Source organism: Schistocerca americana, chromosome 4, assembly GCF_021461395.2.
Source record: "Schistocerca americana isolate TAMUIC-IGC-003095 chromosome 4, iqSchAmer2.1, whole genome shotgun sequence".
In the NCBI taxonomy this organism is placed as follows: domain Eukaryota; kingdom Metazoa; phylum Arthropoda; class Insecta; order Orthoptera; family Acrididae; genus Schistocerca; species Schistocerca americana.
In genome coordinates this window covers 135,003,408-135,020,030 of record NC_060122.1, presented here as the reverse complement: position 1 = coordinate 135,020,030, position 16,623 = coordinate 135,003,408, and the positions used below count along the sequence as shown (strand labels likewise).

The 16,623-nt window shown below is 43.9% G+C and overlaps 1 protein-coding gene across 3 annotated transcripts in view; it reads right to left on the bottom strand.

Moving 5' to 3' along the window:
- Nucleotides 1-11,082: 11,082 nt before the first annotated feature.
- The window catches only part of LOC124612387 (serine/arginine repetitive matrix protein 2-like), a 350,835-nt gene continuing 345,294 nt past the window's right edge, over nucleotides 11,083-16,623 (bottom strand). For 2 of the 3 annotated variants that reach the window (XM_047140563.1, XM_047140564.1), the window contains one exon: nucleotides 11,083-11,446. In XM_047140563.1, the coding sequence (XP_046996519.1) occupies nucleotides 11,315-11,446 (132 nt within the window). In that variant the 3' untranslated portion in view covers nucleotides 11,083-11,314. The remainder of the gene's footprint in view (nucleotides 11,447-16,623) is intronic. The other variant, XR_006979537.1, reaches the window with a different exon arrangement.

Below are 16,623 nucleotides of genomic sequence, written 5' to 3'. Positions count from 1 at the left end.
GTCAGATGTGGCTAAGCCATTTCTCCGATATCTCATTTCTCCCAGGAGTGCTACTCCTGCAAGTATGCTGGGGAACTTGTTTGGAAGGTAAGGGTGGGTCATGAATCTGTGGTCATGCCTCCTGGTAAGTACTTTAAACACAGGAAAAATATCCTAGAATTGTTTGCACTAGCATCTTGTACTCACTTTGCTTTACAGAAGCACTGCACTGTGCCAGAAATCTTCCACAAATACGAGGGCTGTTCAAAAAGTAAGGTGACTTTTCAAATTCTGCGGGCAACATACATTCGATTATCTATTTTACACTCCTGGAAATTGAAATAAGAACACCGTGAATTCATTGTCCCAGGAAGGGGAAACTTTATTGACACATTCCTGGGGTCAGATACATCACATGATCACACTGACAGAACCACAGGCACATAGACACAGGCAACAGAGCATGCACAATGTCGGCACTAGTACAGTGTATATCCACCTTTCGCAGCAATGCAGGCTGCTATTCTCCCATGGAGACGATCGTAGAGATGCTGGATGTAGTCCTGTGGAACGGCTTGCCATGCCATTTCCACCTGGCGCCTCAGTTGGACCAGCGTTCGTGCTGGACGTGCAGACCGCGTGAGACGACGCTTCATCCAGTCCCAAACATGCTCAATGGGGGACAGATCCGGAGATCTTGCTGGCCAGGGTAGTTGACTTACACCTTCTAGAGCACGTTGGGTGGCACGGGATACATGCGGACGTGCATTGTCCTGTTGGAACAGCAAGTTCCCTTGCCGGTCTAGGAATGGTAGGACGATGGGTTCGATGACGGTTTGGATGTACCGTGCACTATTCAGTGTCCCCTCGACGATCACCAGTGGTGTACGGCCAGTGTAGGAGATCGCTCCCCACACCATGATGCCGGGTGTTGGCCCTGTGTGCCTCGGTCATATGCAGTCCTGATTGTGGCGCTCACCTGCACGGCGCCAAACACGCATACGACCATCATTGGCACCAAGGCAGAAGCGACTCTCATCGCTGAAGACGACACGTCTCCATTCGTCCCTCCATTCACGCCTGTCGCGACACCACTGGAGGCGGGCTGCACGATGTTGGGGCGTGAGCGGAAGACGGCCTAACGGTGTGCGGGACCGTAGCCCAGCTTCATGGAGACGGTTGCGAATGGTCCTCGCCGATACCCCAGGAGCAACAGTGTCCCTAATTTGCAGGGAAGTGGCGGTGCGGTCGCCTACGGCACTGCGTAGGATCCTACGGTCTTGGCGTGCATCCGTGCGTCGCTGCGGTCCGGTCCCAGGTCGACGGGCACGTGCACCTTCCGCCGACCACTGGCGACAACATCGATGTACTGTGGAGACCTCACGCCCCACGTGTTGAGCAATTCGGCGGTACGTCCACCCGGCCTCCCGCATGCCCACTATACGCCCTCGCTCAAAGTCCGTCAACTGCACATACGGTTCACGTCCACGCTGTCGCGGCATGCTACCAGTGTTAAAGACTGCGATGGAGCTCCGTATGCCACGGCAAACTGGCTGACACTGACGGCGGCGGTGCACAAATGCTGCGCAGCTAGCGCCATTCGACGGCCAACACCGCGGTTTCTGGTGTGTCCGCTGTGCCGTGCGTGTGATCATTGCTTGTACAGCCCTCTCGCAGTGTCCGGAGCAAGTATGGTGGGTCTGACACACCGGTGTCAATGTGTTCTTTTTTCCATTTCCAGGAGTGTATTTATTTATTTATTTTTTTGTTATGATGGTACACATGTCCTGAACATATGTTCACAGTTTGTTTTTGACAGATGGAAAGGTTAGACGTGTTTTAGTGTGCTCAGCAATTTTTGATTATTGTAAATAATTTGTGTGAAAAATGGAATCAAGTGTTCTAAAACACTTGAAATGTTGACAGTGGTATTCGGTGTGTCTGCTTAAAAAAATGATTACAGGTGGTACAAGCCCTTCCAAGATGGCCGAGGAGATGCCAATGACGAACTCATGCTGGATGCCCCAGCACATCAACAACAGATGATAACATTGAAGCTGTGAAGAAAATTGTTTTGAAAAATCATTGAATTACCATAAGAGAAGCTGCTGAGGATACTGGCATATCGGTCGGCTTGTGTCACGCAATTTTTGTGAGATGTTTTGGGCATGAGACATGTGTCTGCAAAGTTTGTTCCAAAAGTTCTCAATTTTGAACAGAAGAACTGTCACATGAGCATCACTCAGGAGCTCTTGAACAATGTCAATGATGATCCTGATTTACTCAAAAGGATTATAGCTGTAACAAAACATGGGTTTACAGTTATGATGTCGAGACCAAAGCCCAGTTGCTCCAATGGAAGCATCCCAGAGATCCAAGACCGGAAAAAACCATGCCAAGTTCAATCAAATGTCAAAAGTTTTGCTCACTGTTTTTTTTTTTTTCAAATACCGTGGTGTAGTGCATCATGAATTTTTGCCTCAAGGTTGTATGGTCAATAAGGAGTATTACCTTGTCATTATGTATAGTTTGTGAGAAGCAATAGGGAAAAATGTCTGGAATTGTGGTAAAACAATTCATGGTTTTTGCATCACAACAATGGACCTGGCTCATTCATTATTGCTTGTGAGAGATTTTTTGGCCAAAAACAACAGGACAATCAAGCCTCAGCAACCATATTTATTGGATTTGGCTGACTGTGACTTTTTACTGTTCTCAAGCCTTAAGAGAACTATGAAAGGATGAAGATTTTCAACGACTGAGAAAATAAAAACTGCACCACTGGAAGAACTCGAGGCTGTACCAAAAATTGCTTCGAGGATTGGAAGAAGCGTTGGCACAAGTGTACTGTGTCTGAGGGGGATTACTTTGAAGGGAACAACATGAATATTGATGAATAAATTAATATATCTAAAAATAAAGATGCTGTAACTTACCAAACGAAAGCATTGGTATGTTGATAGGAGACAATAAAAAACACACAAACACATACACACAGATTTCAAGCTTTCGCAACCCACGGTTGCTTCATCAGGAAAGAGGGAAGGAGAGGGAAAGACGAAAGGATGTGGGTTTTAAGGGAGAGGGTAAGGAGTCATTCCAATCCCGGGAGCAGAAAGACTTACATTAGGGGGAAAAAAGGGACAGGTATACACTCACACACACACACACACACACACACACACACACACACACACACACACACACATATCCATCTGCACATATACAGACAAGATGTTGTTGAGTGACAAGTGATGTATGAGGGGCGGCAACTTGAAATTAGTGGAGGCTGAGGCCAGGTGGGTAACGGGAAGAGAGGATATATTGAAGAGCAAGTTCCCATCTCCGGAGTTCTGATAGGTTGGTGTCAGTGGGAAGTATCCAGATAACCCGGATGGTGTAACACTGTGCCAAGATGTGCTGGCCGTGCAGCAAGGCATGTTTAGCCACAGGGTGATCCTCATTACCAACAAACACTGTCTGCCTGTGTCCGTTCATGCGAATGGACAGTTTGTTGCTGGTCATTCCCATATAGAACGTTTCACAGTGTAGGCATGTCAGTTGGCAAATCACGTGGGTGCTTTCACATGTGGCTCTGCCTTTGATCGTGTACAATTTCCAGGTTACAGGACTGGAGTAGGTGGTGGTGGGAGGGTGCATAGGACAGGTCTTACACCGGGGGCAGTTACAAGGGTAGGAGCTGCCACCCATTCCATATCAAACGGTCGCTTCCCTACAGCTTAGGTCTTCGTGGCAAACGAATCTGCTCCAGTCCTGAATCCCTGAACCATTACACCAATAACCTGAAAACAGCTTTCGCATCGCGCAACTACACTCCCAACCTGGTACAGAAGCATCCCCTCAAACCCAGAATCTCCCAAAGAAGAACCACAAAAGTGCCCCACTTGTGACAGGATACTTTCCGGGACTGTATCAGACTCTGAATGTGGCTCTCCAGCAGGGATGCCCTGAAATGAGATCCATCCTTCATGAAGTCCTCCCCACGCCACCAAGAGTGTCTTTCTGCCGTCCACCTAACCTTCGTAACCTCTTGGTTCATCCCTATGAAATCCCCAAACCACCTTCCCTACCCTCTGGCTCCTACCCTTGTAACCGCCCCCAGTGTAAGACCTGTCCCATGCACCCTCCCACCTCCACCTACTCCAGTCCTGTAACCTGGAAGTTGAATACGATCAAAGGCAGAGCCACGTGTGAAAGCACCCACTAGACTTACCAACTGACATGCCTACACCGTGAAGCGTTCTGTGTGGGAATGACCAGCAACAAACTGTCCATTCGCATGAACGGACACAGGCTTGGTGCACGGCCAGCACATCTTGGCACAGTGTTACACCGTCCGGGTTATCTGGATACTTCCCACCGACACCAACCTATCAGAACTCTGGAGATGGGAATTTGGCCTTCAGTATATACTCTCTTCCCGTTACCCACCTGGCCTCAACCTCTGCTAATTTCAAGTTGCCGCCCCTCATACATCACTTGTCACTCAACAACATCTTTGCCTCTGTACTTCTGCCTCGACTGACATCTCTGCCCAAACTCGTTGCCTTTACAATGTCTGCTTGTCTCTGTATAAGTGCGGATGGATATGTGTGTGTGTGCAAGTGTATACCTGTCCATTTTTCCCCCTAAGGCAAGTCTTTCCCCTCCCGGGATTAGAATGACTCCTTACCCTCTCCCTTAAAACCCACATCCTTTTGTCTTTCCCTCTTTCCTGATGAAGCAACCATGGGTTGCAAAAGCTTGAAATCTGTGTGTGTGTTTGTGTGTTTTTTATTGTCTCCTATCAACATACCAACGCTTTCGTTTGGTAAGTTACAGCATCTTTATTTTTAGATAAATTTTTCCCACGTGGAATGTTTCCCTCTATTATATTCATTCGAGGAATAAATTAATATTTTTTGATAAAAATATAAAGTCACCTTACTTTTTGAACACTCCTTGTATCACTGTTCCATTTACCTTTCTTAATACTGATTTTTTCTTATCACCTCACTTCAGATCCCTTCTTAGTATTACCCCTGTACACTTATATGATGTGACATATTAAAGATTTTCATCAATAATCTTGTAGTAAGATACTATATGATTCTAGCTTTTTGTTATACGTATTACCTCACATTTAAATAGAGCTGTCACTCATTACAAGAGAAATTTCATCTTTCTGCAGTTTCTTAAGATCATCCAATAATGATAGTTTCCTGTGTATGACACCATCATCAGTCAACAATCTCATAGTGCTTCTCATTCTGTTTGATAAATTGTTTCCGTATACTGAAAACACTGGAGGTCCTATTATGCTTCCTCTCTGCTTTCTTCGGTTTTGACACCAATCACATACTTGTACAATGAATGGGAGGTATGGCTCCATTCATTGACTAAATGTGTGACCAGAATTGTGGAAATTATAGTTAGTGTTGCACATGGCCCCTCTTATAGGTGCACAATTTCAAAATAGTTTTTCTGTAAGAATCCTTGCAATCCCTTTTGTAGTGAAAGTGTAGAATCCTCTGTTTTTACAACATTCTGCAAATATTACCGTTGGACTAGGATAAGTCTTTGCAATGTTTTATGACTTCTCTTGGAATGTAATTATCCATATCAGGTTTGAACACATCCTTCTGCTTTAATCACAATTGTTCTGCATTTGCCAGATATTAACCTAATGTTCTCACTTCTTCGTTTAAACAAGTTGATAATGAAACTCTATGAACTTGAACAAATACACAACTTGTATAAGTTTGTGGATTCCGAAACAACCTCAAAGAGTCTGTAAAGAAGGGTCACTATCTGTTGAGGTTCAAGCCAAATGGATTGCTACCACTCTGAAATAATGAAATATCATTCTCCCTGATTACCACATGCCACCATCCATCACTTCAATCCCAACCATCTAATACGTAAATTATATATCCAGTCCTGAAATGAGATCAATTGCCTGAAAATTGTTTTGACACATCCCAGAATGATCTTACATCATACCTCTGTAAAGTGCAGGAGTTGGAAAAAATAACCGATTACTCTCATACAAACATCATATTACTGAAGCTTGCTTCCTGACTCGTTTGTAATGTCCTTACATAGCCATCTTTTTCCTCTTGACTACACTGATGTGTGTGCCTTATTACTGAAGCTTGTTGTCTGACTGATATGCAGTGCACAAAATTGTCATCTGTTTACCCCATATAATAGGAATATCTTTGGAGAGAGTATAGTGTACTGAAAATGTTGCCAACATCAAATGGAAATTGCTACATAACTTCAGTGTAATGTAATTTATTTGTATTTTGTGCTAACATTGAAACTATAATATTACCCTTATTTTACCTGTTTTTACACATTCATTAACAGCAGTGGTGAATAATGGTTGTAACTCATCTTTAAGGAAGAAAGTCTTCATTGCACAGAAATGTGTTTTAAGAATAATATGTGGTGGTCACTTGTGATCATTTTGTAGACATCTGTTTAAGGAGTTGGGCACTTTGATTATTGCTTCACAGTATATTCGTTCTCGTAGGGGTAATTATGCTGTGAATGATATAATTACCACATAAACTCACACATGCAAGTGATCTCTAAGTCTCTTTATTGAAACTCAATCAGTAACTATTAAACATCCGAACACACAAATTCTACATTGCTAATAAACGTTCTATGCTGCAAGACAGATCCTTTCTCTGTCTCTTGCTCCATTCATGCACAGTACATAATGTACCCACAACAGCCACCCTCCCCCCATTTTTAAAACTGAGTGCCCAAAAATAATGGGGTACTGGCTGATTGTTGTTGTCCCGTGTCACTTTATTGGCCTCTGAAATTGTTTTTTGCTGAAGGTTTGCTGCAGGCTGGTGGCAAACTGCCAGAACTGTGTTGGTGAAATTCTTGTCTGTCAAGGTAAGCAGGTTTTGATCGCTCTACCAAGACACTTTCATGCCTGCCCCTTTGATCAGTGGTGAAGGTGTTTTTCCTTTTGCTAGCAGTTTGTATCAGAAACTATATGGTGCACATAATGGCAGTTGTACGGTGTTGTCTCTGAGCCAGACATGTGATGTTGCACCCAGATTTTTGTGAATGAAGACTTTCCTTTCTCCACACCTGATGGGTGGAGCCTTTGTAGTTGCGACATGTGAGAGCTCAACTGTCAAGTGAGCATTGTCATTACTTCTGTTGATATTGAGTGAAGTGTTGCCAGTACAATAAGTTCTCATCGTACCCACAACAGTTCTCCACAGACCAGTCAGTCATGTAAACACTGAGGATTGGACTTTACAGCTGTTCCCAGGCCCAGCAATACAAGTGGTAGAGCATCCGTTCACATTGACAAGTAGCACACCATTGCCGCCTTTAATGTGTGGTGTAGCCTACCAACATCCCATTACTGGTTGGGTGGTAGCTGGTGGTGCGAAGGTGTTTGCAACCAAATAGCTCAAGGAGTTCCTGAAATAGCTGCGACATGAAATGACATCCACAATCAGCGAAAACCATGGAGTAACCGAGCCTTTGCTACCATTTCTGCAGAGATGTCTAGTATGGGAATAGCATCAGGCCTCATGGTGAAACGATCAACTACCATGAGCCAACAGTGGTGGCAATCCAATAGAGTAATCGCCAAACAATATCAAAATGTATGTGTGAAAATTTCATCATTGGTCCTGGGCACTGCCCCACTGGAGGGAGAATGTGCTGGCCAATCTTGTTGTACTGACATTCCAGACACGAGTGCATCCACTGTTTAGAGTCCTCTTATATTCCTGGTCACATCCCCTTGCTTGCTACTAATTTAGCCACTGTCCTAACTTCCGGATGAGCCAGATCACGAAATGCTCAAAACATTCCACATTGATGTTCTACAGGTATGTATGGGTGTTGCTAGCTACGTGCTGTGCTGCACCAAAATACCCGTGGTACAATATGACACTGGAAGCCAATTCAGTTGCAAAGTTGTGCACTCACACCTGAGTAAGTCACTTCTTGTTATGCTGCTATTTCATTCCATGGCACTGCCAGCCTGGCTACAATTTTGTGATAAGCAATCTGCAATAACATTATGACAGCCTGAAACGTAATGCACATCAGTTATAAATTGTGGAACATATTCCACCTGTCTACGCTGACTTGATGATCTGTCGCACATTGGAAGAAACTAGTGAGTGGTTTGCAATTGGTAGAGACCGTAAAATGCCTACCTTCTACAGATGACCAAAAATGCTTGACTGATTCGTACATCACCAACAACTCATATTCAATAGCATTCCAGTTTCTTTGCTGTGGTGTAAGATTTTGTACTAAAATGCGAGTGGTTGCCAATGGTCATCCACCTTCTGCTGCTGTACTGCTCTGACATTGGTTTGGTTCATGCCTACCATGAGAGCCAGTGGTACATTAATGTGCAGATGAGCCAACCGTGCCATTTGCGTTAAACCTTGTTTGACTTTGCGAAATGTCTCTTTACTTCCTGGGGCCTGAGCCGCTTTCTGGTTAGCAAATAATTTTTGCCTGAAAGTAGTACATTTGGTTCCTGCTGCTTTGCCTATCCAGGAATGTGTCACAGATAGTGATTGACCATCCATAAAAACTTGCCAAGCCCTTTGTAGATTGTCGGCAAAGGCATATATTACACTGCTGTTACCAGATGCGGAAGTGGTGAGACACCTGCTGACATCTGTCTTGCCAAAAACACACTTTGCTGCATTAATAACTATATCATATCCTTGTAGATGCTTTAGAAGTTGTCTTAAGTGTGAGGCATGTTCTTCCACAGCAGCAGAGAATATGAAAATGTCACCCACGTAACAGAACAGAAATGTCAAACTGTGCAGCACGTCATGCATGAAGCGTTGTTACATTTGTGCTGCATTCTACAACCCATAAAGTATGAAGTTGTATTGGAAAAGGCCAAAAGGTGTTGTTACTGTGGTTTTCTGCACATCATCTGGTGCTACTGGAAATTGTAAATGTCCTTTTTTACAGTCAACTGCACTAAATACCTGAGTCTGTGCGATGGCATACTTAATAGTATGAGAGGTACGGGATACCAATCAGGAATTTTTAAGAGTGTTCAGAGGCCCTGTAAACCCTGCACAATCACCAGGACCTGGCTTGTTTGTGCAGCATTGGAGTGGGGATACCCAAGAACTAGATCTGTTTGCAATAGCTGCTTTTGGCATCTCTTTGAAACCTGCATGCACTGCTGAGAGCTTGTGAGGTGGGATCTTCTTCAACCGAGCAGCCAAATGGGGGTAAGAGATGGAAATTTGTGTAGCAGCTGACTGAATACATCGCTGTCCAGAACTGCTGTGACGATTTCCAATTAATGAAAAATGTTCCAGTCTTGCTGTCAATTTTCATCTGACACTTCATTTACCAATACCTTGATCAGACTGGTTCACCACGTCTGGTGACAGATTGAAATGCAGCACAAAATCTGAGCCGAGTATAGGATCGGCAACAACAAACAACCACCTACTTTTGTGAGGAAATCCTAGACTCTCCGTAAGTGTCAATGTGAGATCATTAGCAGTAGTGAGCATGCGCTGCATCGGTCTGTTTATAGTACAGCACAGTCATTTGGCGTAGATGCTAACTTCCGATCCTGAATTGATGAAAAAATTTTGGCTAGATACGCAATCAAAAGAAAACAATTGTGGACACACACACACACACACACACACACACACACACACAGAGTTGGTAATGAATGTCAGCAGCCACTAATGTTCATCTACAGAGTTTGGCAAGCCACAGGCACTGGTGCATTGTCGAGCTTCCTCCCCAGAACCCCTGTGGTACCAGCACGATTGTCATGAAGTTGCATCAAATCTGTGATGATTATCCTTCTGATGCCTTATCTGATGTTCAGAACACTTGCAGTGATGTTGGAAAATGTTCTCTTGTTATGATAGCTTCAAATTTAGCTGTGCAATCTGACCTTCCAACAGTTCCACTGTTTTTTTATGTGCTGGCGCTTCTGCACTCATTGCACGTGATTCTGCCTCTGTGTTAACATTTGCTGCTTTACTATTTGTTACGTGACTTCTGTCAGTTACATTTTCTGTTTTAACAACTGCTGCACTTGCAGGCAGTATAGTCACTATTGCATCAGTTTCCTTCCATAATTCCCATAATGGCAAATCTTGATGCACTGCCACAAATGAGCAGATGCTGACTGGCAATTTACAGAGCCACAACACCCCTAGTGTCTGTTCTGGCAGTAACCCTGGAGCAGCGAGAGCACTTAAAGCTCACAACAACTGCAATGGCAATCTGTTGCCAATCTGCTTCTCGTTAAAAGCTTTTTGCAGCTGAATCTCCAGTGCCAACGTATAACATCACACCATTGTCTACTTTATTGATGAGAAGGAACATTGCTCTAGGATACCTTCTGTTTCCTCTATAACTGTTCTTTCTAAGTGTGCTACAATTATCATGCATTTGTCTTCATCTGTGCACACTTCATGTTGCTGGAAGATGCATTCTATTTGTGCCAACCATGTCTGTGGACAATTATGTCAGAATGGTAGGAGCTTGAAGTGAGCCACTCAGTTCACACTATACCTACATTGCTAATTACTGTCACCTACTGCTCATTGCAGCATAGCTGAAGTCATGTTTCTGTCTCCATCAAAAGTGGTAGTGTATCTGCCATTATTGTCTCTCTCTCTCTCTCTCTCTCTCTCTCTCTCTCTCTCTCTCTCTCACACACACATACACACACACAATATATATATATATATATATATATATATATATTTTCTATTTTTGACATAGGCCTTGTTGTCCTAGCTAACTTTCCGACAGTCGTTTTGTTGTGCCTGTCTGTGACTCAGCATCTCCATTATATGGTGAGTAGCAACTATAGTTTTCATTATACTGCTATGTTTTAGTAACCACATTTTTCAATGTTCAGTTGGGGTGTGAACAGCATGCTTGCTACAAACAACAATTTGCCTTTTAGGATGTGCAAGCAGAAATAAATGAAAATCGAGACATCTCATTAGCTGCACCTATCTGCTGGATTGAAAAAAAGCCACAGCTTTATAATAATATAACAACAACAATAATAATAAACAACATACCTAAACATTTGTCATTAAAATTTGTTATATTTTCTGTTTAAAATATACAAAATAATAAATGATAAAGGAATGCACACTTTAATGTACATTTCGAAAGTCACAATCCTGATAATTATTAGCATCATGACGAGATACACAGTACTCAGTATGTGTATATATATACATGTTTATGTTACATGCTTTATCTGAAACCAACGTTTAAAGATCAGGCTCCAAGAAACCTTATCATCTGCATGTGACTAATGCAGAAGTGCATTGTCTGTCAATGTTCGGCACATGGATTCAAGACATACACGGGCAGCATCTGCTTTGGCTGCATTTTGGTTGTTACTGGCAACTGCCGACTTGAATTCCTGTCCATTTACACACACCTATGAGGAAATACAGAAATAAATCCATCAGTCCAGACAAAAGGAAACAGTACACACAATATAACATTTAAATTTCACATTACTAGTTTGCTGGTACAGTGTAGGGCAAAAATGACCCCCATGTTAGGAGAGAAAACTCTTACATTTTGAAAGGCTATACAAACTGACAGAAGCCATAAGCTCAAATGATTCTTTCATTCATAAAAAAAAACCACACACAATGCAATGTTTAACTTTTTTAGAGACAACATAAATCAAGTAGGGGTCACTCTGAATTAAAATTTCTGACTGTTTTCATGGAAATTATTGGTGCTTTTCAAAGGCATCATAGATGGAAAGATGACAATGTGTCATGTTTGGTTTCCTTTTATTTGTTAAGGAAGTTCTCTGTGATAAAGATGCTGTGGTTCAAACTGCCATCTGGCCATCCAGATTTAAGTTTTTCACAGTTCTCTTACATAATTTTGAGTAAATGTCATGATAGTTCCTTTCAAAATGCCACAACTGATTATGTGTGCTGTCCTTGACCAACCTGTAATTTTTTTCTCTCTCTTAACAATTTTGTTGCTAATGGGGCATTAAGCTGCAATCTTTCTTTCTTCAGAATAAGGTACACACATAAAATATTCAGGATCGCCCCCAAGTAAAAATTCAGACCAACAACAAGTAAGTGGGCAAGGCAAGCTATGCAATGTACAGAGATCAGATGATCACTGAAAGTAGCTCTCAAAAACTAAGAGAGAGGACAAAGTGTTGTACGTGATGGTTTCATATCGGAGGTAATGCCAACTGCATCCGTAGCATTTGATAATGCTACACATACACCTTTGGGCATGCCACATCATGATTACCTCTGGATATTCAATAAATTTTAGTTGTGTATGGGTTTGGTGAACTATGGGTTTCTGCACAGGGGCTGTCTCTATTAAACTCTGGGGCTCTTAAGCAGACAATCTGACAATGCAGCTGTTATTACCCATTAGGTAATCATCTTGATGGATTGCTTTGTGGAGAACAATAAGTGGGCTGCACACAAGTCTACCCTGCAGATAGTGTGATAAGCAATGTCGCAACCCTCTCAAATGGAATGGTTCAAGGGTCACACAATAACCGTCAGACTGTTAAATGATACTACTGACTTGACAACTGAGGAGTTTGTAGGCATGTGATCAATATGAGAACTGGACTTCTTGATCCCAGGGATAGAAGATTAGCAGCACTTGAGCCTGGGCTGAGACTGCAGAACAACATGGACCCTTCTATTAAGAGAGAAAAATTTCAGAGCATTAGGATTCAAAAGATTTCTCGTTTTGGAAGAAGAGTTCAAAATGGCTCTGAGCACTATGGGACTTAACATCTGAGGTCATCAGTCCCCTAGAACTTAGAACTACTTAAACCTAACTAACCTAAGAACATCACACACACCCATGCCCGCGGCAGGTTTCGAACCTGCGACCATAGTGGTTGCGCGGTTCCAGACTGAAGCGCCTAGAACCGCTCGGCCACTCCAGCCAGCAGGAAGAAGAGTAAAATAACATCAAATGCAATGTAGTGTAATTATCAGAAGTATTGGGAAGGTGGGTGGAGAGCAAATAGTACTAAAATAAGCATATATCCACCAATATGCTCACACTCCTGACAAGGACGAAGCATGTACTGAAAATTCAGTGGTTCAGTGTGCGATCCAACTACATGCGATCATCTTGCTATTGTGAAACAAAGAAAAGTGGTGCGCAAAGAAGAAAAAAGTGGGAAACTAAAGAAAAAGAAAAAAAAAAGGTGGTCAGAGAAATGCAACACATTGTTCTGGCCTAGAATGAATAAAGCAACGTTTTACAAGGAATATAATTGTCTTAAATCATTCCTACAATAAGGTCCACCCTATGCACTATTCTCATTGTAGCTACTAGATGAGACAATCCTTGCCTCTAAGTAGCCATAACATCCCAATTACACACTATGCTCCAGTTCATATTATTTTCCTTCACTATGGTTCACATAACTGAGCCTGCGGAGACCACAGAACTTATCTAATGAACCTTCCTATCATTACCTGCATCGTATCAAGCCCACCACTGGAACAATATACGTTATCAAAGTCATCTGTAATGGTTGGTTGGTTTAAAAGGGAGGGAAGGGACCAAACTATGAGGTCATCAGTCCATTGTTCCTAATAAAACAATGGCACAAGTGTGAGAATAAAATGGACAAGACATGTAACACAAAACAGAAAGAATGTAAAAACCACAAGAACGAAGGAAAGGCAACGAACACTAGAAAGAAAAAAGAGGACAAGAAAACAACAGAGAGACGCTAGAAACAGAAGAGAGTAAAACAAGAAAGCAGATTACAGTGGCTGGCTGACCACGAGAATAAAAAGGAAAAGCCAGCTAGTCTGCAACACATTAAAACTTCCACCCTAAAAGCACTAGAGTGGAGGACACAGAGGGACAAAGCTCATGCGCTAAAACCTACATAGCAGTATAAAATCCACTCTCTCGGATAAAATGTAAAACTAAAGCTGCTGCAGAGGCATCATCGCCCAACATCGAAGGTAGGGAGCTGGGAAAGTTAAAAGTTTGCTGATGAGTGGCCAAAAGGGACAGTCTAGCAAGAGGTGGATGACTGTCATTTGGGAGCCACAGTGACACAGGGGTGATCCTCGCGACAGAGTAGGTAACCATGCATTAGCCATGTATAACCAACACAGAGCCGGCAGAGGACAACTGATTTCCTGTGAGACTGCATGGAAAACTTCCACACATTTGTCGTATCCTTAATGACATGCAGCTTGTTGTGCATACTGTTATGCCATTCCGTCTCCCAAAGCCTGAAAACCCTGCAGCATAAGACAGATCGCAGGTCAGCTTTGGAGATGCCCATCTCCAGGAGCGGTTTCCGTGTCACCTGTTTGGCCAACCTGTCAGCAAGTTCATTGCCTAGGATTCTGACACATCCTGGGGTCCACACAAACATCACTGAACGACGGGGCCATTCCAGGGCACAGATGGACTCCTGGATGGTCGATACCTTGTGGGCTGCTCGATGAGTTGCTACACAGGAGAAATGACGCATCAGGGCATGAGCGGATGTGCTCAAGAGCACGAGATATGGCCACCCGCTCTGCAGTGAAAACACTGCAGCCATCTGGCAAGGAGTGCTGTTAAATATGTTCTCCATGAACATACGTAAAGCCTACATGAACATCAGCCATCAAGCCGTCAGTGTAAACCACGTCAGAGCCCCGGAGCAAGTCAAGAATAGAGAGGAAGTGACAGTAAGTAGAGAGCGGCGGGGTTAACGGAGTCCTTAAGGTCATGCAAAAGGTCCAGACGAAGCTGTGGCCAAGACGTATACCAAGGAGGTGTACACGAACAGACCGTAAGTAGAGGTGGTAAAGGAAAGGACTCCAGTTCGGAGAGAAGGGACCGCATACAAACCGCAATCGTTAGCCCCGACCTTGGCCGCTGAAACGGGAGATGGACCACTGTGGGCGGGAAAAGGAGATGGTAATTCGGATGCTCAGGAGAACTATGAATGTGTGCAGTGTAACTGATGAGCAGTTGTGCACGTCCGATCTGCCATGGAGGGACCCCAGCCTCCACCAGTAGGCTGGTCACCGGACTCGTCCTAAAAGCTCCTGTCGCTAGTCGAACCCCGCAGTGGTGCACAGGGTCGAGTAAATGCAACGCTGAGGGCACTGCCGAACCATAAACCACACTCCTATAGTCAATTTGGAATTGGACAAGGGCTCTGTAGACCTGCAGCAGCACAGAGTGCCCTGCACCGCAACTGGTGTTGCTCAGGCAACGGAGGTCATTAAGGTGCTGCCAGCACTTCCGCTTAAGCTGATGAAGATGAGGAAGTCACGTCAATCAAGCATCGCAAACCAGTCCTAAGAATCGATATGTCTCCATTACAGGAAGTGGATCATCATGAAGGTAAAGTTCTGGGTCTGGATGAATGGTACGATGCCAACAGAAGTGCATGAGACACGACTTTGCAGCTAAAAACTGGAAGCCGTGGGCTAGAGCCCATGACTGCGCCTTGTGGATGGCTCCCTGTAGGCATCGCTCACCAACAACAGTACAGGAGCAGCAGTACGAAATGCAGAAGTCATCTGCATACAGAGAAGGTGAGACAGAGAGCCCGATAGCTGCTGTTAGACCATTAACGGCCACTAAAAATAAGGGACACTCAATACAGAATCCTGTGGGACTCCATTCTCCTGGATATGGGTGGAACTACAGGAGGCAACAAATTGATATGGAAAGTATGGAGCGACAGGAAGTTTTGGATAAAAATCGGGAGCGTACCCCGGTGACCCCACTCATACAATGTGCAAGGATATGATGTTGCCAGGTCATGTCGTATGCTTTATGTAAGTTAAAAAAGACGGCAACCAGGCGTTGGCACCTGGAAAAGGCTGTTCAGATGCCAGACTCGAGGGACACAAGATTTTCAGAGGTAGAGCAACCCTGGTGGAAACCGCCCTGACATGGAGCCAGTAGGCCACGTGACTCCAGGACCCAACCCAACCACCGACACACCATATGTTCCAGTAGCTTACAAAGAATGTTGGTGAGGCTGATGGGCCAATAGCTATCTACATCAAGCAGGTTTTTACCGGGTTTGAGCACCGGAATTGTGGCGCTCTCCCGCCATTGTGATGGAAAGACGCCATCGCACCAGATGCGGTTGAAGATGACGAGCATATATTGCTTGTAGTCAGATGAAAGATGTTTAATCATCTGGCTGTGGATCCGATCTGGATCTGGCCCAGGAGCTGTGTCAGGGCAATGTGCAAGGGCACTGAGGAGCTCCTAATCTGTAAATGGGGTGTTATAGGATTCACTGTGGCATGCAGTGAGTGAGAGCACTTTCCCTTCCAATCGGCGTTTGAGAGTACGAAAGGCTGGCGGGTAATTCTCCGACACAGAAGCTCGAGCAAAGTGCAAAGTGCTCAGTAATCGCATTTGCGTCGGTAGATAACACGCCATTTATGGTAACACCGGGAACACCTGCTGGGGTCTGGTACACGAAATACGTTTGATCTTTTCCCAGACTTGGGAAGGTGACGTGTGGCACCCAATGGTCGAGACATATCTCTACCAACAATCCTGTTTCTGTCATTTGATAAGTTAGCGAACGTGGGCACGGAGCATTTAAAGGCTATG